Raw genomic sequence first — 23,253 nt, 5'->3', positions numbered from 1 at the left:
TATATATATATGTGTGTGTGTGTGTGTGTGTGTGTGTGTGTCTATATATATATATATATATATATATATATATATATATATATATATATATATATATATATATATATATATATATTATTGGACAATAATAAAACAGCAAGTAGAGCATTCTGCTTCCCTGAGCCTAGGGACTACACTAGTCAAGAGTAAGACGGAAAAGGGAACGATAAGGAACAAAGCAACAACAGACGTTATTCTATACTGTACAGGCATTTCTGGATGTGAACCAAAGACCTTTCTGTTGGGAAAAAAAAAATGACAGCAGTTGTAGGTTTTAACAAGTAAACTCTATTATAAGACTGTATACTTCTCTCTAGCTAACCCTTTTCCCCACAAAAAAACAAACCTAGACTTACAAATCGATACTCAATTATCACATTGTCAAAAAAAAGGTTGCCCTGGCCTTGCCCCATACACTGTACTGGCTCTGTCAGCTGACAGAATTTAAACACTTCACTGTAACTGCATAAACGTCCATAAAGCACATTCTAGAGGTTAATAAACTGTAAAATGTGTATTTTTTATCTTAGTATTCAGTGCTGTCAAGATAAAATGAAAAAGGCGCATGAGAAATAAGGTTACCCTGGTGAGTGATCCAGCATGGAGGCTTGAGTCTGCCACAGTCTTACCTGACTGCACTATTTCAAACCTCACTGTGGTTTAAAAGGTAATGTATCTGTTTACCTTCCACACATCGTTATGATTCACATTCCCTGTAGTGCTACTAGCGTTCTTTCCTACTCAAGTGAATTAAAGTCTTTTTAAAAAACATTTTCATTCGCATAACAACTTTCTAGCAAGGCCTGTACCTTTTACTTTAAAAGGGGTGGCTTACTTTGCACAGGGTGAAGCCCAGTTAACTTGGCACTAAACTGCAGATTCACTCTCTTTGTAACCCTCACAACTTCCCTTTGTTGCAAATAAAACTTTTGGTGGTGATTTGTAGGATACTAAAACCTGCTGCACAGGAAGTGAATCTACGGGTTGGCAAATCACATAAAGTGAACACAAAACACTTGAAACATGACTTGGTTAAAAAGACAAGCCATAATTAAATGATGTCCCCTTTGCACCCTACACAGTAGCAGAAACACTGTGCAGCAGGAAAATTAAACGAAAATTTGTTTACAAAGAAAACAAAGTTTTTTTTACATTTTTCTAATGACAGTCATTGTGGCAAAGTGCCCGCCCCTGTGTGTATTTTGTGTTGTGCGTTAATGTTGGTGTATAGTGATTTGTACACAGGCTATAAATGGGTCTCTGTAAAACAAGTGTTTAAAATGTATATGTGTATTTAGGCACGAGGATTGCACAGCACTTCACATGCAAGTAAAACATAATAATATGTGAGCACGGGGAATTGCACTTTATTAATTCACGTGCAGTTGTACCATGACTCCAATTGAATGATTGATTAGCAATCGAGTCTCGGTACAGCTGCATAAAAGCGGCATGTTTTCACTCACTCAGGGTTTGTGTGTTCGGTGAGTGGAGAACGGGATTGGAGACGAAGGTAATTGTATTAAGTACTAAGTAAAATAGAAGCTCACTGTGTTTTGTTTAGTGTTAGTCTGTTTTGTTTGTCTGTTTATTTTGGCTACCAGTGCCGTGACCATTCGCTCAGCTCCACCAAACGCCACCTCTCTTTTTATTTATTTCCTGTTTCTGGTCTGACGTCACCCACTGCAGCTGTCTTTGTGACAGTCATATATAAACATAACAGTCAGCTGGGACTACACTCAGATAAAGAAGTTCCTACTGTGCATGCCTTGTTCATTTTACCACAACAGTGCCTTCTGGGTCAAAGCATGTTACTGGCTGAAAGTACATTGATTGGTTATTGACAAGAAATAACTCAGTGATGGGTTGGGGACTATGTCACCCTCCAGTTAAAATGAACCAGGAAGTGCAAGATACTCAAAGTATGGTTGGCAAACTTTAAGCTAGTGTAATACCAGGTGTCGGTTTTAAAATAAAGATACATGTTTGCTAAAACATGTTTCTTTCAAAACTGCACATTTAAAACCTAATAAATGGTTCAATCAAGAAGTTTGCTAAAAAGTAAAGCCACAGTTCCCATTTAAATAAGTGTCATAGACTTCTGGTTTGAGATGAAGCCCTGGCATATAAAAGGTTATCACACGGCTGGCAGCTGTTGCTGTTTGAATAAGGCTTCATTGGTTTGCTGTGTTTCATTTAAATGCATGTAGGCAGGGAAATGAAAACCCAGCAGAGATGGATCATTAAACCAAGTAGTCTGGCATTAAATTGCAACCTTTTAGTGCAAATAATCTGAAAAATACAGAGCTCACGTATCTGATTGAGGCTGACAACACAGTCGTCAGATTGGCTATTTCTTATAGTTCAGGCACTGGCCATGCAATTCATTTCTGAACTAACAGCCCCCTCTATTGGATGCACAAATCAAAAGAGAAGAATTGCTCAAGTTACTGAAGTGTGGTCTCTTTAAAAAAATACACTGGCTTTTTCTGGTCACGTGGGCTTTTGATCTTAATGTTGAGGCATGTTTAAAAGATCTGCAGTGTCTTCTGTGTATTTCAATGGTCTGCCTCAGAAAGCATTGACAACTACAATATATTTTGTTCAAAATAAATGAATGGGCATTCTACCGGCAGCATCCCATTGGTTCAATTGCTCCTGTGGGTTAGGGAGTCAATTTCCAGTAGGGTCTCGAACCTTAGTTATCCACTGCGCAAATTGGCAGAGCGTCACCCAGGTGGGGAGGACCTAGGTCGGCCAGGGTGTTCTCGGCTCACCGTGCACCAGCGACCCCTGTGGACTGGTTTGGCGCCAGTGGGCTTGCCTGTAAGCTGCCCAGAGCTGCGCTGTCCTCCAACATTGCAGCTCTGAGGTGGCTGCGTCTGTTTGTCTTGGTCGCTTCTGAGTGTGGGAGAAAAATAGGGTAAAAATCAATTGGTGACTATAAAAGAAAAGATTGGTTCTTATTATTTTTCAAGGAAATCCCTTTATAGTTTACTGTCTTTCACAAGGCAGATACTATGACTAAGTTGTCTGTGTTTATGGCAATTCTTATACATCCTTCAAGTTGCTTTTAGATAAACACCTGTGACAGTTTCTAAGAAATGATGATACTGACTGGACTGGGTCAGTGGAGAAGCATGTGAATGATGATGTCCGCTGGAGCCTTATCAAAGCGTGTTGTACTAACAGCTGTTTGCAGCAGCTGATCACTGTCACCCTGGACCTGAAGTAAACTAAAACAGAACCATTAGCATTCACTAACGTTACGCACTTCTGTCTATCTTGACTGTCCCTGGTGTAACTCATTCATTTAGGATTTAACTAGCATCATGGATTTAAGCGATAACTGACAGCCAGCACAGATTTACCAGTATACAAACCAGCTGCATGCCACGCACCACTATGACCAGGTCATCATACAAATTATTCAGCATTATGGCTGTCTGTTTACATGGAAATGTAAGAATAGTCAATTAATTATGATCTGTTCAAAATTGAATTCTTAATCAGCAATGTACAGCAATGGCTATATATTTTTTTCCAAGAGGAAGAAAAAGAAAGGGGGAATCATTTTGTCAGGTATTGTTTATTCTTGTTTGTATTTTATTTAGAAGTTTTAGTTTCTGCTTAACTTTACAGACAATTTGGCTTGATTTAAGAATCTACAAATGACATACTCATGTGTTTTCATGTGTTTTGTATACAGATGGTCTGTGTTAAGGAGTTTTACCTGTTTTCATAGACATGTGTAACACTGGCTAAAGTGGCTTTATAGAAGTAAAAGCCAGCACCATCTAGCAATCAGCTACTTTAAAACAAGTTTCTTGTTGCATTGCTGGCAATACAAAACTGTGCACTAGATGGTGCTCTTTCTTACATTTAATAGTATTTCCCAATTTAAAAAATATATTTTTGTGATTTATAAGTTAATAGAGACAGACAAGAGACCCAACACAAGACATATTCACATTGAAATTAAGAAACTACCTAGGGTACAAATACCAGGCAATTACTTGACTATACCCATACTTTAGTACTTGCATATTCATTAATGGTTACTGGTGTGTTTCTTGCTTCCAGCAAATAAATAACTACTTGGTTATACAACTTCAACATTACATTCAGAGTGTAACTGGCTAGTCTACTATATACTGTTGATATTATCTTACACCAACATGTATCCAAACAACTATCCAAACATCACACCGAGACTGAACATTCAAAAATAATCCCCTATTATAAAACACAGAAATCGCATTCTGCTAATGTAGCACAGCAGCACTGACCCACTTTCTTCCAATAGTAAATTCAATTCCATATCGTCATGACACTTCAGTGAAGTTTTTTTTTTCTTGACATACATTTATAAATAGCCCCTCAAGGCTTTTTTTTCCCTCTCTATGGCCAGGTTAGTGTTGAAAAGATTTCAACGAAATGAATGGAGAAACACTCCAAAGCAAGGCAGAAGGTACCTGTGAAGTAGTGTTGTTTGGTGGAGACGCGATTGGCTGTTTGGACTGAACAGCAGAGGTGTAGCATAGCCAGCATTGTAAGGATCATTACAATGCTCTGGAACAGGAGAGGCAATTCAAACTGCTTTCTGAACCTGGAGGGGTATAGAAATAGACAGACCTCTGTTCGGTGTTGACAAGACTTGCATTAGCAATAGACTTGAAGTGGTTGTAACTAACAAAAATAAGTCTTACTTCTTTTGCACTTCCATTAACTACACAAACCTTAAATATGCAGTTCTGAAAGAAATACACAATTGCAAGCATGTATATTCATTTTAACCCTTTAAGGTAGAAATGGACATACAGTACTGTGCACAAGTTTTAGGCAGGTGTGAAAAAATGCTGTAAAGTAAGAATGCTTTCAAAAATAGACATGTTAATAGATTATATTTATCAATTAACAAAATGCAAAGTGAGTGAACAGAAGAAAAATCTACATCAAATCAATATTTGGTGTGACCACCCTTTGCCTCCAAAACAGCATCAATTCTTCTAGGTACACTTGCACACAGTTTTTGAAGGAACTCGGCAGGTAGGTTGGCCCAAACATCTTGGAGAACTAACCACAGTTCTTCTGTGGATTTAGGCAGCCTCAGTTGCTTCTCTCTCTTCATGTAATCCCAGACAGACTCGATGATGTTGAGATCAGGGCTCTGTGGGGGCCATACCATCACTTCCAGGACTCCTTGTTCTTCTTTACACTGAAGATAGTTCTTAATGACTTTCGTTGTATGTTTGGGGTCGTTGTCATGCTGCAGAATAAATTTGGGGCCAATCAGATGCCTCCCTGATGGTATTGCATGATGGATAAGTATTTGCCTGTACTTCTCAGCATTGAGGAGACCATTAATTCTGACCAAATCCCCAACTCCATTTGCAGAAATGCAGCCCCAAACTTGCAAGGAACCTCCACCATGCTTCACTGTTTCCTGCAGACACTCATTTGTGTACCGCTCTCCAGCCCTTCGGCGAACAAACTGCCTTCTGCTACAGCCAAATATTTCAAATTTTGACTCATCAGTCCAGAGCACCTGCTGCCATTTTTCTGCACCCCAGTTCCTGTGTTTTCATGCATAGTTGAGTCGCTTGGCCTTGTTTCCACATTGGAGGTATGGCTTTTTGGCCACAAGTCTTCCATGAAGGCAACTTCTGACCAGACTTCTCCGGACAGTAGATGGGTGTACCAGGGTCCCACTGTTTTCTGCCAATTCTGAGCTGATGGCATTGCTGGACATCTTCTGATTGCGAAGGGAAGTAAGCATGATGTGTCTTTCATCTGCTGCAGTAAGTTTCCTTGGCCGACCACTGCATCTACGGTCCTCAACATTGCCTGTTTCTTTGTGCTTCTGCAAAAGAGCTTAGACAGCACATCTGGAAACCCCTGTCTGCCTTGAAATTTCTGCCTGGGAGAGACATTGCTGATGCAGTATAACTACCTTGTACCTTGTGACTTTTGACAGTAAACTGTCTTCAGCAACCTCACCTTGTTAGCTGAGTTTGGCTGTTCCTCACCCAGTTTTATTCCTCCTACACAGCTGTTTCTGTTTCAGCTAATGATTGTGTTTCAACCTACATATTGAATTGATGATCCTTAGCACCTGTTTGGTATAATTGTTTAATCATACACCTGACTATATGCCTACAAAATCCCTGACTTTGTGCAAGTGTACCTAGAAGAATTGATGCTGTTTTGAAGGCAAAGGGTGGTCACACCAAATATGGATTTGATTTAGATTTTTCTTCTGTTCACTCACTTTGCATTTAGTTAATTGATAAATATAATCTATTAACATGTCTATTTTGGAAAGCATTCTTACTTTACAGCATTTTTTCACACCTGCCTAAAACTTTTGCACAGTACTGTATGTGTCCCACAAATAGAATTATGCTAACTTTCTTATTTTTGCAATGAGGTGCACGAAACAGGATTTACAATTAACTCAATTCCTTGTGTACCTTAAGTAGTTAAATTATGATATCTGGTAATGGACAAGCTAAAAGTAAGTTTCCGTGCCATACTCTCGAAAATCTGTCCCTAGGTCATTTTAATTCAGCAGTGTCTTGTGTGTCACAGCATAGTACTGTCTGAAAGCATAATCTGTCAATAGGGGAAGCAGCTGGTTGGTTAGTGACAATGAAAACGGCAGGGATGACCAAATAAAATCTGAAAGCATGGTTTACAAACAATAATCTAACATGTGTTTCTTTCAAAACTACACATTGAGACATATACAGTGTATGGGAGAGCACAACATGCATTTGTGTTAGCTATAGCTATAAGATGAAAAAACAAACCTTTGCCTTATCCATGGAGGAAAATGTATTCACAGTATTACAACAGTGAAAGGTAAAAATAGAAATGCATTAATTATTTTTCACTTAAGCAATTTCACAAGGATTAAAAGGTTAGTGTATGTGTTATTTTTTCAATTCCTATAGTGTTCATTTTGTGAATATCTTATGATCTCAACATAACAATTTAAAATGCTGAGATCCTGGGATAAAGCATATTTTTGTATTTTTAATGAGCCAGATTACAGCATAACCTGCATTACCAAACTAATATGCACGCTTCAAGTGATTAGTGCATTCAATTACATAAAATGATTAGCACTGATTATAAGCTGTTTCTAGGTAGAAGAAAAAAAAATGAAGTACTACTTGTAAATAACCAGATGTTTTAATTAAAACGAATTGGTTTCACTGTTAAATCTTTTTTTTTAAGTGTAATTTTAAATTACATCATAACTAAGTGTACTTGACACACTCAAGTATTAGGTCAGAAGTACAGTGACTAATAAGCATACCAAACTATTTCTGAAAAGGTTTTCAGGTTGAAAAAAAAATGTGCATGAGTTGAAATAAATTACCCCTCAATTCATCAATTCAGTTCATCACAGGTCGTTATCTTCAAGTGAGGGTTAATTAAAGAACAGCAAGTGTTCACAAAATGCTCCACATTTCCAGGAGTAATTTCCACTGTACTGTTCCTTCGCCTTTCTATGATGGGTGTGTGTGTGTCTGCAGCTACCTGATCTGTGTGTGCTTTCTTCTGGTTTGAGTCACCGCAGCACCGTTTCCTGCCACACGTGGTGTTCGCTTTTATTTTAAATACAAAAATAAATAAAATGTTTTAACAAAAATAAACACTTGCTCGCAGAGCAAAAATAAAACAATTAAACAAAATAAATCATGAACACAAAAATAACAGATGCGATCCAGGCCAGGCTGGGCAATCACCTTCACCGATCCTAGATCGTTTTTAGATTTATTTTCCTCTATCACTCCTCGCTCGCTCTCGTTCCTCCTCTGAACACCCACCCGGAGTGCAGAGAGCTACAGATATTTATACAGGTGACCATCTCCCGATTAGCAACATATTAATCACTTTTAATTTGGGAGATGTCCACCTTCTGCACGAGTTTTTAATGTGGATGGGGCTTCCCATCCATGCTGCAAAACAATACAAAACAAAATGCACGACGGTTCGCCGTCATCTATACACAAATATAAAACAATAAACAAATACAAAATAACACAGGGGTGGAGGGGGAGACCCAGTTCTAAAAATAAACAATCAATACGATTAAACAGCAGGGCTTTCCTACCACCCTGCTACACTGAGTTACAGTTCATATAAGGAAATCAGTCAGTTGAAATAAATTCATTAGGCCCTAATCTATGGATTTCACATGACTGGGAATACAGATATGCATCTGTTGGTCACAGATACCTTAAAAAAAAAAGGTAGGGGCGTGGATCAGAAAACCAGTCAGTATCTGGTGTGACCACCATTTGCTTCATGCAGCGTGACACATCTCCTTCGTATAGAGTTGATCAGGCTGTTGATTGTGGCCTACGGAATGTTGTCCCACTCCAATGGTTGTGCGAAGTTGCTGAATATTGACGGGAATTGGAACACGCTGTCGTACATGTCGATCCAGAGCATCCCAAACATGCTCAATGGGGGACATGTCTGGTGATTATGGTGATATTGATTCTGGTGATATTGTGTAGATCCTTGCGACATGGGGCCGTGCATTATCATGCTGAAACATGAGGTGATGGCGGTGGATGAATGGCACGACAATGGGCATCAGGATCTCGTCACGGTATCTCTGTGCATTCAAATTGCCATCGATAAAATGGAATTGTGTTCGTTGTCCGTAGGTTATGCCTGCCCATACCATAACCCCACCGCCACCAAGGGGCACTCTGTTCACAACGTTGACATCAGCAAACCGCTCGCCCACACAACTCCATACACGTTGTCTGCCATCTGCCCAGTACAGTTGAAACCAGGATTCATCCGTGAAGAGCACACTTCTCCAGCATCATCGAAGGTGAGCATTTGCCCACTGAAGTCGGATACGACGCCAAACTGCAGTCAGGTCAAGACGAGCACGCAGATGAGCTTCTCTGAGACGGTTTCTGACAGTTTGTGCAGAACTTCTTCGGTTGTGCAAACCCACAGTTTCATCAGCTGTTTGAGTGGCTGGTCTCAGACGATCCCGCAGGTGAAGAAGCCGGATGTGGAGGTCCTGGGCTGGCGTGGTTACACGTGGTCTGCAGTTGCCAATTGCACATATATATATACACACACACACACACACACACACACACACACAGATGTGCTCATATTTGTTGGTACCCTTACAGCTCATTGAAATAATGCTTCATTCCTCCTGAAAAGTGATGAAATTAAAAGCTATTTTATCATGTATACTTGTATGCCTTTGGTATGTCATAGAATAAAGCAAAGAAGCTGTGAAAATAGATGAATTATTGTTTATTCTACAAAGCTATACTAAAACGGCCTGGACACATTTGTTGGTACCCCTTAGAAAAGATAATAAATAATTGGATTATAGTGATATTTCAAACTAATTAGTTTCTTTAATTAGTATCACACATCTCCAATCTTGTAATCAGTCATTCAGCCTATTTAAATGGAGAAAAGTAGTCACTGTGCTGTTTGGTATCATTGTGTGCACCACACTGAACATGGACCAGAGAAAGCAAAGGAGAGAGTTGTCTGAGGAGATCAGAAAGAAAATAATAGACAAGCATGGTAAAGGTAAAGGCAACAAGATCATCGCCAAGCAGCGTGATGTTCCTGTGACTACAGTTGCAAATATTATTAAGAAGTTTAAGGTCCATGGAACTATTGGCAACCACCCTTGGTGTGGCCGCAAAAGGAAAATCGACCCCAGATTGAACAGAAGGATAGTGCGAATGGTAGAAAGAGTACCAAGGATAACTGCCAAAGAGATACAAGCTGAACTCCAAGGTGAAGGTATGTCAGTTTCTGATCGCACCATCCGTCACTTTTTGAGTGAAAGTGGGCTCCATGGAAGAAGACCCAGGAGGACTCCACTTTTGAATGAAAAACATAAAAAAGGCAGACTGGAATTTGCTAAAATGCATATTGACAAGCCTCAATCCTTCTGGGAGAATGTCCTTTGGACAGATGAGTCAAAACTGGAGCTTTTTGGCAAGTCATATCAGCTCTATGTTCAGAGACGAAAAAATTAAGCTTTCAAAGAAAAGAACACCATACCTACAGTGAAACATGGAGGAGGCTCGGTTATGTTTTGGGGCTGCTTTGCTGCGCCTGGCACAGTGCAGGGCACAATGAAATCTCAAGACTATCAAGGCATGCTGGAGCGAAACGTACTGCCCAGTGTCAGAAAGCTCTGTCTCAGTAGCAGGTCATGGGTCCTGCAACAGGATAATGACCCAAAACACACAGCTAAAAGCACCCAAGAATGGATAAGAACAAAACATTGGACTATTCTGAAGTGGCTTTCTATGAGTCCTGATCTGAATCCTATCGAACATCTACAGAAAGAGCTGAAACGTGCACTCTGGAGAAGGCACCCATCAAACCTGAGACAGCTGGAGCAGTTTGCTCAGGAAGAGTGGGCCAAACTACCTGTTAACAGGTGCAGAAGTCTCACTGAGTGCTACTGAAAATATCTGATTGCAGTGTTTGCCTCTAAAGGTTGTGCAACAAAATATTAGGTTAGCGGTCCCATCATTTTTGTCCATGCCATTTTCATTTGTTTTATTATTTACAATATTATGTTGAATAAAAAATCAAAAGCAAAGTCTGATTTCTATTAAATATGGAATAAACAATGGTGGATGCCAATTACTTTTGTCAGCTTCAAGTTATTTCAGTGAAAAATTGTGCATTCTTCATTTTTTGTGGAGGGGTACCAACAAATCTGAGCATGTCTGTATATATATATATATATATGGTGTGTTTTAATAAATGTGAACACTACTGTACTCTGCACTGCCAGTAATTTTCTTTGTCTGGTCTACTTAAATATGACTATGCAAGGCAACTAGAACTGAAAGCACCTCCCAAGCTCAGGTAGTAACACTGACACAGACTTATTGAAACATTTGAAAATTGCACAGTATTTGTGCAATTTCAATAGGAACCACTAAGTCAATACAGTAACCACTCAATCAACAGTAACCACATGGGACAATCAGTTTGCAACAATCAGTTTGCGAAATATGTTAGTCCCCGGGCAAGCCAGATGCTATTCAAAGGCTGGCACTTTCCAGAGCATTTAGAGCCTGACTAATTGAAAACCTGCAGCAATTTCAGTGTACCTGCTGCAGTTCAGTCAGAAAAAACTGTTTTGAAAAACATGTGTTGGTTTTTCAGGATCTAGAATATGGCTCTGTGTGACACAGAAACAATTCACTTGTGGGGAAAGACACTTCGCCCCACAATCATTATATCTTCCGCAATTGTCACAAAGTCTTGTGTTGCCCCCTTAGAAGCATTTGCGCATGGGTTTGTGATATTGTAACACTTTTTTTTTTGGCTTAGCTGAAGTCCCATAAACAAACTGTAAGCAAACAATCTGCAGTCTGCTAAACCCAAACAGTGCCTGTGGAATCTCAGTAGGTCATTTATGTGAATTATGTGACTTACATCTAATTGTTCAAGATAAGCTTACTGTTTCCTATTATGCTCTAATTCAGCTCTGCTGGAATGCCTGCAATTTGCATTTCAAAAAGAAAGAAGCAGGATCATAGGTGGGCAAATATTGAAGGTATATTTAAAAACAACACTTGGGTGTACTCCTTGCCAAGTTCATCAGCCAATTGTGTTTTATTTTTAGATCCTGGATTTATTGAAAATAGATAATAGCATTCAAATGCATTGATTTATTATGGCTGTGGCCGTTGCTAAGAATGTGCGGGACTTGGCTGCCTAGCAACCAGGTATACACAACATGTATCTCCTCCAACAAGTGGCAGGGGGGAAGATTTATGATATAATTAAAACTAAGCTTACCTTTATATTAAAACATAATAATATTTCCATACTGTACATGTAAACTAATTTTCCTACATTTTAATATGAAGTGCAGAGGTCAATTCATGCACAAGTTCATCCTGGGAGGGAGTTAAGAAACAATTATTGATTAAAGCATGTTAACTATTGTTTCTTTTGGGTTAACATTTCTAATATTTGGATTGTTTTATGTCAATTAATTACTGCCCAAGGTTTGTTTGAAGTCTTTTTAAACGATTTGTGCACAATTCTTACATGATGGCTAGATTGTCTTTAAAGTAGCCATCAGGGTACAGCATAGTTAGGTGGACTTTATCTGCTAGAATGCTTAAGTAAACTATTCATTCAGAGTAATCAAGTGTCCAGGGGTATGACCCATGGTGATTTTTTTTAATTCATTATGGTAGTCAGGTCCTAATAAAGCAGTCAAGCAGTGCACATCAGCTGTATAAGACACATATGTTTTGGGAGTACTTACCAGAAGAAGATTCGAAGGATGTTGGCCACGAGAAGGACGAGGCAGACGCGTGTAGAGAACCCCTCAGTGCTGGAGGTCCTGAGGATCTCCTGATACTGGGGGATATAGGGCACAACCCCCCCAAACACCATGATGCAGGAGGCTAGCCAGGAGAGCAGGGGCCAGGAGATGGTGGGCTCCCCCTCACTGTTCATCTTCATCTCCACCTCAGTGTCCATCTTCAACTGGCTCCACTCTGCTACAAAGCCCTCAGTGCCTTGCTTCCATGGTTCCCTACCAAAAAATACAAACCCTGTTTGTCTTGTGATGTTATTTCAATGAGTCCCATTTCCTTGTAGTAGAATCATCTCATCTGCATGCTGCTAGTACAATCTGCAGCCACACTCTCGATATTTGCTGTACCGTCCAGATCTTCATTTATTCATGCACTCTGACAGCATTGGATGGGGACTCCATAAGAATCAGTTATTGTACAAACCTCTGACATGGAAGGGACATATGAAGGCCGAAAGGAAGGCTGTCAGTTATTTTAGAAATATTAGAGTGAACTGTATTTGTGAACAAAAAGCAAAGCATCACAGAGTAAAATATAAGTAACTTTTACTTAACAACTTAACTGAACTTGACAGAGAATCATAGAATACAGCTGTTTACCAAATATGAAGACATTATCTAGAAGTGTGCCACCTCTACCATGCAGAAACCTAGATTGTCACAAGTATAGCAGCAATATTATGTCAGATGTCAATGTCAAGGCCACTAATACATTTAGCATGCAATGTTTACACTGCAAATATGAATTCTATACATCAAATGATCTGAGATAAGAGGCTTTGACAGTGCGCCTTTCTGACAGTGCAGATGTTTTTTTTTGTTTTGTTTTTTAGGTCTTAATGCAGTTTTTAATGCAATTTAAGCTCTGTAATGAGCAAAGAAAGGAAGCAATGAGGAAGCAGTGGCAAATATATCATTTTTGTTATGTAGATATGCACAAAAGCTATCAATATTGAGGGACGTATTATCAGCAAACCTAATATGAATACTTCCATGCTGGTTGAAGTGCTTACTCTGAAATAGGATATATTGTTTTTGACACATGCCCAGCAATTACAATATTATACAAAGTAGATGAAACAGTATATTGATGACTCCTTTGTTGTAACCCACCAGATACCCTAATACCCAACTGGTACAACACAGAAAGAATGCTGTGCAGTTCCTCTCACCACCATAGCAAATAATGGGCCCTATTTAAAAAGCCTAACAGTTATTTAAAGTTAAACTCTAGGGGTGCAATCAGCAACCAAACTTCTAACAGAGAATTGGGCTGGGAATAATCAACCATTTTCAATGCATTGAGCGTAACTCATCCCATATCAAATGCAAGAAGCAAAAAAAAAAAAAAAAAAACTTCACGAGAGTGTAACCATTAAGAGACCATTCACACTCCTATCAACCAGGGGGTTACACGCCATATATATATGATATATACTATATAGAATGGATCGGATGATAGGATATAGTGAGTATATATATATATATATAGAGAGAGAGAGAGAGAGAGAGAGAGAGAGAGAGAGAGAGAGAGAGAGAGAGGGAGAGAGAGAGAGAGAGAGAGAGAGAGAGAGAGAGAGAACCCCAAGACTTCTAGTTGAAATGTTTGTCGTTGCATTTTAGTTTCTTTTTGTACTTCCACCTTCACAAGAGCCTTCTACTACCTTAATCAATATTAACAGTTCTTCCTGGTAAACAACTAAGTTTGCTGGTGAGATATGAGACCTAGCTACCCTTTTTTACAGATAACTGTGCTTTCACATTTACCACAGAGGAAACGCTTGTTTGTTCCTTCCTTGTACAGCATGCTGCAACATGTACACACATACAGCTGTGAGTGCCAGCCAAAATTACTGGATGGGGGAGCCTCAAATCACACATGCCTTGCCCAGTCACTCCCTCAAAGGAAACTAGGAAATAATAAACAATTGCATGAAGTTCTCTGCTCACAAAATAGTTATATTTAGGGCTTCTAGTTTTCGGTTTTTATTTTCTCTCTCTCTCCCTCCCTTTAAATATTAATTAACTGTTGTTAAGCCTTAACTGAATACCAGGTTGTTTAAATTAGTGACACACTACTACAAACTAACGCTGTGGAAATTTATAAACTGAATTTGGCGATTACAGTTAGATCTAGATTACAGCTAGATACAGTATATGAGTTTGAGATCTACCGTGCAGAAAGCAACTTCATCAGCAAAAACAAACACAACTTAAAATATAAAAAACAAGCAATGAACCAAAAAATTTTCATAAGAAGCAAAGGCGAAGCAATGATGATGATGCTGGTGCTAATTTATTCTAATAAATAATATTATAATGGGAAAATAAACAAACAAAACATAGAAATTTTGGTAACACTTTAGGTTAGGTATCCGTTATAACTGATTATAAACAACAGAAAAAGAAAAAGGCAAAAGTGTATAAAACTCTATTGCTAAAGCAAAGCAGCCCCGTACAATTGGTGAGACAGATATATAAAGACAGACACGCAGACAGGCACAGAAAGACAAACAGATCTAAAAAAACCAGACAGACAGACTATATCCATTTTAACTGATTATAAACAATAGGAAACAAAACAATGGCAAAATTGTATAATAATGTTATTAGTTCTAATTATGTTATATAATTGTTAAATAGCATAATTAATAACATGTTTATAGATTGTTTATAATCACATATGACGGATACCTATAATACCAAATGTTATCCATATGTGTCTGTAAACATATATAAACACACACAACATGTAAAATGGTAAATGGCATAGACAGCAAATCTAGTAGAGTAGTTATAGATTAGTCAAGCATAAGCAAACAATGTAAACGTCACAGAACAAAGGTAAAACATGGTATGACAAAATGTTCAGTTAGAAGACCATGTAACAGCACATTCTTTATAAAAGTCTGCCACAGATAAAAGCATACCAAAGTGTGATAAAGCATATTGAATGCATGGTAAAGCCTAGAGAGGCATATTAGTAAACATATTAAAAAAAAAAAAGAAAACATGACAAACCATGGTGATCTACGGCAAAGTGAAACTATGGGAAAATAGGAACAGTGCAAAATGGTGGTGGAGATTTACCATGGTAAACTTTTATATAGGACTTAGAGATACCAGGCCATTCTTTAACTGCTATTAGCATTGGCAACATCATAGCTGCATTTTACTCCAATTGGGGAAATACAGATGCACACCATTTCATCACTTCCTGACCTACAGGTCATTCGGTTTCACTGAAGCTATGACACAGAGTAAGGCTGCTCTATAGACATGATTAAGTATTATAAAGAAACAGTTTAAACCTTTAAATCTACATAAACAAAAGGGAGACCTGTGACAATTGTAAAAAGAGAGCTTTCTGATATTAAACTCCTGCCTAGTGAAATTAAGGATCAGAGCAATATGGATCCTAATGTGGTGCAAGAATTTCTAGGTAGGCGCAGCCCAAGCACATCTGCTTTATGTCTTAATCCAGCTAAGAACGTCATTCCAACAATCTGCTTTCTACTGGGCAAGTTTCAACAAGATCTGCTTTTTAATGAAAGCTGCACAAAATGCAGACTTGAAATAATGTTGTTGACATGTATTGGGTTGGTACAGTGAAAACTGATGATGTGGCAAAAGTATAGGAACACAATGGTATGTACACAATTTATTTAGTGAGCAAGCAAGGCATCTTTAGTGGGGTGAAACAGGCTGCAAAAGCTTTTGCAATTCAACTTGCTTTAACAACAGGTCCACTGTGAGTCCACTATATCATGCATGAAATAAGAATCCAATGGCTGGGGATTGTTAAGTTGTCACTTAGTAGATACCCAACTTCTTTCATATTGTGAGAGGTCTATAAAGGACAGCTGCAGTTCCAAACAGTGTATCAATCATATTTAGTGCTGTATGCATCCCACATCACTATCTATCTATACCTTCTAGTGGGCAAAGCTGAGAGTCCTCACACGTTCCTGAGGGGCGAAAGCTGATAGTGTCTTTAAATACGCAGCAATCCCTGAGTAATAGATCTGCAGCTAAGAATAGGCGGAACATGGCTTATGAAATCATTTGAAGATGAAAGAAACATGCAGGCAACGCGTTGTGGTTTAAATGTTAACAGAATTTAAAGGTTAAAAGTAGCAACTGTATCTTTCTAATAAATAAATATAAAAAAAAACAACACTATGTGTACATCTTAATTTTAATACCACAATCATTCACAGTGACATGTTAACAACTATATTATTCTACTATAGCCTCTCACGTCTTAACAAAAGCACTTTTACCATATAACATTTAACCATGGTTTATCTGCTTTAACAACATGTGTTAATACGAACAAATCTTTCTTTGCTGTAATGCCATCGAGTTTCCACTTACAAGTTACTCCGCGTCTCTGAGGAAGTTTTAATCCAACTTGTACAAATACACTGTATACCAAACATGAATTTATATATATATATATATATATATATATATATATATATATATATATATATATATATATATATATATATATATATTATATATATATATTCAGCAAATGCATCATTCACTGTGTAGTTTTGCTCGATATATTACATAAAAGACGTCGGTTTTCAAGATCTTACCTCCATCAGTCGAAAATGCCTTTGACAGCTGCAGCGTCTGTGAAGAAACGGGTACTTCCTGCAACAGAGGCACAAGTAATTGTATTTCATTGCTGTACTCTTGGAGTTACACTGCTCACTCTTGTTTCCTGTGTTTAAAAATAAATAAACAAACAGAAAGAGGACATTAGTAGGATACGATTTGCTGACAGGCTACTATACAGTTTCAACTTTAAACCGTAACAATCGTTTAATTAAAACATAGAGGCACAATTCTTCGTGTTAGGGAATATGGTATGATTGTTTAATTTGTTAGGGTTGAAATGATTATGACACTGCGACAAGAAGTTACAACTATTATTGTACTATTGTGTACGCAGCAGAGGTGTACAGTACATTGTATGCTCCCTTACTACTGACACCACTGACGTTATTATTGTAATAAAATAACTGGTTTTGTAATAAAATAAATACCAAACTGTATACTCAAACACAAACTAGTAAAGTACGTTACCAAATAACTGTTTAAGTAATGGCATAGTTGCATGCTTGGAAACTTCAGATTAAAATAGAAAGAACCGAAAGTATTTAGTTTAATACAGTGTTTGCTGGTGACGAGTATTATCACCCAGCCCAACCGTTGTTGGAAGATTCTTGTCTAAACTGAAATCTGCTGTAAAAAGATGATAATATTATTTGCTTACAACAATGTAGCCCGTGTGGAAGAGTAACAACAGACCGTTACGACAGGGTGTTAAATGAGCATTTGCAACATTATCTAACGTTAATTATATTATTGTTAGGAACCACGCTATATCTTTATAAAATGCAGACTCTTATGCTTGTGGATTGTATCAGAAACAGACTGGACGTTGACTGTCCAGTTTGTTTACACTCCAACCCCCCCATGCGCAGTATATAAACAATTTATGAGGAATACGTGCGTTATTACCCACTTTGAACAATCCCTTATCCGATTGTCTTTTTAATTGAAGGGCTTGTTAAGCAGTTACCAGCTTCAACAAGGAAAGCCCATTAGAAGAACTGCATTACCCACAAAGCATAGGAGTCCAGCTAAAGTAAAAAAAACAAAAAACAAAAAAAAACTACAGGTTCCAGGAATCATTGTTCAAAATCCCCTTTCGTCAGTATCGCGAGAGAGTATGCTGGCGCTTTCTATTGTTTGCCGTTGGTCGACGTTATAGCTGGGTGTGTGGTTAGGAGCATTTTGTAAAACATAATACATAGTTCTATAGTTATACTATTTAGAATTTTAATAGTTTAGCTCCAGAGTCGCGGAAAGGATGTCAGAGACTGATCCCAAATCAGTGCAGGACCTCACAGGTGTGGTAAGTGCAAAAATTCCTGCAGTTGCTCTGTAACAGTATTTATTTATGTTTACGAACTAGGCCTTGTTGAACATCTGATTGGGATGAGGAAGGTGTTATATTAGTAGGTACATGACAGGTTTACGTCTTGTCAGATCGTATTGTTCACAACATAAAGCCTGCGATGATTGTCTGTATGATTTAAAAAAAAAAAAAAAAAAAAAAAAAAGTCGTTTATACGCTATTTAAGGAAATTCATCACGTGGATGTAATCCGATTAGGTTTTGAAAGACTAATAGAAAGTTGCAAACGCTGTACATCTACTATAGTCGTATATCATCATATCAAAAAGCAAAATGTTTCGCAAAGCGAGGGGAGCTGTAGCAGCAGCTTCCTGTCATGGTCTGTAAAGCGGTATATGAGACGACAGTTTTCCAGCAGGCTTTTTAACACTTCGCATAAATCATGTTGTTCTGCCATTAATTGCATGTTTAGTTCAATATCGGATACAGCAAGGATAGCCTCTGAATCTCTCTAGCTACAATTGTATTATTTACACTAGGACGCTTCCTTTGCAGATGGTTACCATGACTACCGCTTAACAAACTATATCCTTTTTAGGCATGTTGGTGTATAGCAGTGGACCAAATCTGCAGCTTCCTACATTTCTTTTCTCTTTTATGCTATAGTCTGATTATTGCATCTCCCCTTTTGAGGTAGTACTAATGTAACATTGTAATAGAAAACTAAAGATAACACCTCTCTCAGTTCTCATATTTCAAATTATGAAGACAAGAGACATTACTGCAGATAGAAGATATTTTTAGGAAAGGTTGTGTACACTGTAGTTCACTTTTCTTCAAGCAGTAGGTGGTTGCATTTTCATTGGTCTGTGAGTGTCAGCAGAAGAGCTCTGTATGCGTCAGAGAGACAAGCAGTTCAGAAAAGGTTGCAGGTTGCGGGTCCACATTCAACTGTCTGCTGTGTTTTGTTGTTGAATGCAAACTGTATGTTTGAAATATGTGACGTCCACAATGGAAGGTAACTCGCAAATGTTTAATAACTTACCAGTTTCCACATCGCTGAGGACACTTAATTGCAGACAGCAGTCGCTTTAGTTTGGAATATTTGTTATATATTATATATATATATATATATATATATATATATATATATATATATATATATATCGCGGATAAGAGTTAAGATTCTAGACTTATTTCACTGTTTGATTGAGTGCATTTTTCTCTGTTTGTTCTAGGTTCAGACATTGCTTCAGCAGATGCAGGACAAGTTCCAAACCATGTCAGACCAGATCATTGGAAGAAATATCCTTCATCAGTCTTTACATACATTGAGTGCATTGCATTTTTTATTTTCAGATAGTGTACAATTATTTTTTTTACATTTCTTTTATTTTCTGCAAATCAAATCATTTGCAACTTGGTTAGATATCTGAGACAAACAAAACTACCAGTCATCCCGTGACGCTAGTCTTGAACTATCTCATAAAGATAACCCAAAAATAGTACAACTCTGGGTCTATGAAACCAGCTGATCTCTGGGCATGTTATAACTTGAATGGCATTAGTTACAAGGTTGACCATGTATTTAAGTCATGTTTTTCTTTAATGAAACCACTTGATGAGATGAGTACTCGTATTGATGACTTGGAAAAGAACATTGCAGACCTAATGACACAGGCAGGTGTGGAAGAGATTGAGGGAGGAGAAAAGGTGAGTTTATAAGGTAAGGTGTGTTTCACAATAAAGGTGACAGGATACACTCACATATCATGAACATTTCAATTAATCAAATAAGTCTTTCTTTATAAAAATATTTATGGATAATTCCTAACTATAGTATTTGATAATTGTTTACGATATCAAATGCATGATATGAACCTTTTTTTTATGCCAGCTGGTGTTTGTAGCAATGATTTTCAGCACACATATTTATACTTTGAAAGTAAATGATTTATAAATATTCTATATTTGTGATAGGGGTGTACTTGGTAATTTTACTGACAAAACTGTTTTGCATTGTATTGTTAGTGCCATTATATTTATTGTTGCATGTTTTAAATAAGCTGTCAAAACCAACCCAGTTTCCATTACTTTGGAAGTTGTAAGGGCAAAGAAAACATTTCAGTATTATTGCAGTGATGGTTGTGATTGTTGTATTTCTGGCCACAAGTATTTGTACAGAAGAAAGAGAAGCCTCAAAGAAGGTAGAAAGGAATATTTATTTTGTGGGTAAAAATCCCTCTTGGCATAAAGTTACACAATGGATTTTCTTTTATAAATTGGCCACTCCAAATAGATCTTCATATTTTGCTGTCAAGTTTAAAATTAGCTTTGAATTACAGTACATCTTATGGTGGCAATCAGTTATTTTGGATAACTTTCCCTATTGTAGTGCTGGCAAAACACAGCCCTGCTCAAGATGTTACCAAGTTAAAGACACTTTGGCTTTTGGATGATCAAGGCTTTGTTATGAGATTCTGACCTTTGTTTTGTTTTAACAGGTTGCCAAGTGAAGGACGTTCTACAAGATCACAAGATTTTTTTTTTTCTTTTTTCAAATTGCTAGGTATAAAAGCATTTTTTATATTAATTCTTGTAATAATGGTTGCATTCCTGACACATTGACTGTACATTTTAGAACTGAAAACATTTTTTCTTAATATTTTACAGATTTTATTATAGCTATACAATTGTAAACTTATTAAAGTTAAGAGTAGCAAGTATTAACCAAAATGATATTTAGTTAAATAAATTCCATTGAGTGAAATAAAATTATTTGTTACAAGGTTGTTTGTCTTTTGTAAAAGATGATTTGTATTATTAAGGACTTGCATTGTATCAATGGTTTCACGTATCTTTGAAGTGCTGTTGTGAAAGAAGTCAGTTTCATACAGGTGGTTTTATTATTTTCCCCTTTTGGTGCAGAATTATCACATTTAGATCCACAATGCAAAGCGGACCCTGTAGGGCAAGCTGTGGCTTGAAATTGCCTGCCTATGTATTCTTGATCAGAAGCCAGCAGTGCAGTCTGTGAAGAATCTCTTTAATAGTGTTCCTCTCTGGAGGGTGACCATTAATTTCAGCGAGTGGCCCTGCTGTGGGCATTTCAGATGCAGAACATTATATTGCATCTGCTTGACAAGTTGGAATTCCAGCTAGTTGGACTGGACACAACTGGCAGCAAAAATATATTTGCTGTTTCTCAACATTACAGCAAGCAGTAGCTTATTTGAGTAATGAAATCTGCTCATCCTATAAATCAGTTCAAAATATTCATAACCAATGCACACTAGTGCGGTCACTTGACTGCTTTAATAATACAGAGATTGGTTAAAAATAAATAAATAAATACTATAAGGTTCAATTGCATGTGCTCTTACTTTTACAGACTACCATAAAGATTTATCCTCAATCCCAATTCACACATTAGTGACAAACTGAGTATCTAAAAGTAGCAACGCAGGAACCTGCATAAACCAAGCCTTATATAAAATGGTCTAACTTGCTGTGGTTTTTAATGAGTGCCTGAATAAGAAAAAGTACTTTTTTTTTTTTAACCTTTGCGAGAAGAAAGCTACTGAAGTAAAAAACAATGAAGCTTTTAATGAAATAGTTACTCGTTGAATTTAAAGACCTACTTTCTGTTAAGCTACTTGCTAAATATGCAACTAAGTTTGCTTCAACAGACTAAACTAAACTTGAACTACCTAATGTTAATTTAGGTAAATAAGGTAGTGCTAGTCAGAATTTGCAAAAAACTGATTTATCTGGTTTAAACTGTTAGATACAATTATTGTTAAAATTATCTGAAGCCACTTTTTTAGCTAACTGCATTTGACTGGTTTATTTTAGCCTTGTCAATGTATGACTGCACACCCAGGGAGAGAGCAGACCTGCTATGCCTGAACAGTCCAAGCATTCATCTTCACGTCTGTAGAATGCACAATTAACATTGAAGACCGTTGCATATTACTTTTTCTATTTCTCTGCTATTACTTTCCCATGATACAAAAACAAACAAAAAAAAAAGCTTGTGTTTTAATTAATTTTATTGAAAATAGGAACATTTACAATATAAACCTCAGATTCTTTTAAAATACAGACCATTAAATTAGGTAGCATATTTTTCATCCGTAATGCTTTATATTGCATGGCACAAATTAATGTAATATACAATTGCATATCTATTTAATATTAAATGTTAAATTAAATATGCAATAGCTGGTTTCTTGCTAAATGTTAACTAAATGTCGACTGAAAATGTAACTGCATATCACGCCCATTTATATTATGTTTTGTTACCCTTGCAAATATGTAATAATTTCCCACTGGTTACATGTTTAATTGAAAATACAGTTAATCTGACTTAAGTTAATGGAAAGTAACACGAAATAATTGAACGTAAATTTAATATCAATTGCATATCTAAAATAATAATTTAACATTAATTTAATATGCAAATCTATTTTATATTAATTTATGCCACACAATATAAAGCGTTACCAAGAGCTTACCTTGCATGTTAGTTTCCATACATAATATCATGTCCTACTCTAATTGATATTGTTTTCAAAACATAAGAATGATACGGGGATATATTCTATATTATATATATATATATATATATATATATATATATATATATATATATATATTATTTTTCCTTTGTATGTTTGTGTATCTATACAAACACATATTCATTTTGAAATAGTAAACTCAAAGAGTTTTCAAAAGCTATATATATATATATATATATATAATATATATATATATATATATATATATATATATATATTCAGTGGGATGCATCGATTGACTGAGGTTCATCAGAAATAAATGTAAAAGAAATCACAAGTGTGTATTCCACTGTATTTCAGGGCTAGCTTTTTAATCAGGAATGA

The 23,253-nt window shown here is 36.9% G+C and overlaps 2 protein-coding genes across 3 annotated transcripts in view; one reads left to right on the top strand and one right to left on the bottom strand.

Moving 5' to 3' along the window:
• LOC121326278 (solute carrier family 66 member 2-like) overlaps positions 1–17,295 on the bottom strand; it is a 34,013-nt gene extending 16,718 nt beyond the window's left edge. The window contains exons 1-3 of the mRNA XM_041269518.1: positions 17,020–17,295; positions 12,359–12,631; positions 4,515–4,648 (exon numbers count right to left, since the gene is read on the bottom strand). Of these exons, the coding sequence (XP_041125452.1) occupies positions 4,515–4,648; positions 12,359–12,576 (352 nt within the window). The 5' untranslated portion in view covers positions 12,577–12,631; positions 17,020–17,295. The remainder of the gene's footprint in view (positions 1–4,514; positions 4,649–12,358; positions 12,632–17,019) is intronic.
• Positions 17,296–18,162: 867 nt separating this feature from the next.
• LOC121325271 (heat shock factor-binding protein 1) lies at positions 18,163–21,141 on the top strand. Of its 2 annotated transcripts, none has more exons than XM_041267698.1 (4): positions 18,163–18,347; positions 19,588–19,654; positions 19,968–20,075; positions 20,854–21,141. In XM_041267698.1, the coding sequence occupies exons 1-3, from the start codon at positions 18,303–18,305 to the stop codon at positions 20,072–20,074; spliced, it is 219 nt and encodes a 72-aa protein (XP_041123632.1). In that variant the 5' UTR covers positions 18,163–18,302; the 3' UTR covers position 20,075; positions 20,854–21,141. The 2 variants fall into 2 exon arrangements, with proteins under 2 accessions (XP_041123632.1, XP_041123631.1); XM_041267697.1 differs by having other exon boundaries at positions 18,164–18,347; positions 19,968–20,062.
• Positions 21,142–23,253: the final 2,112 nt, after the last annotated feature.

The sequence above is a fragment of the Polyodon spathula genome, chromosome 13, assembly GCF_017654505.1.
Source record: "Polyodon spathula isolate WHYD16114869_AA chromosome 13, ASM1765450v1, whole genome shotgun sequence".
Taxonomy (NCBI): domain Eukaryota; kingdom Metazoa; phylum Chordata; class Actinopteri; order Acipenseriformes; family Polyodontidae; genus Polyodon; species Polyodon spathula.
Note: the sequence above shows the minus strand (reverse complement) of the source record. Positions and strands in the feature narration are given on the sequence as shown.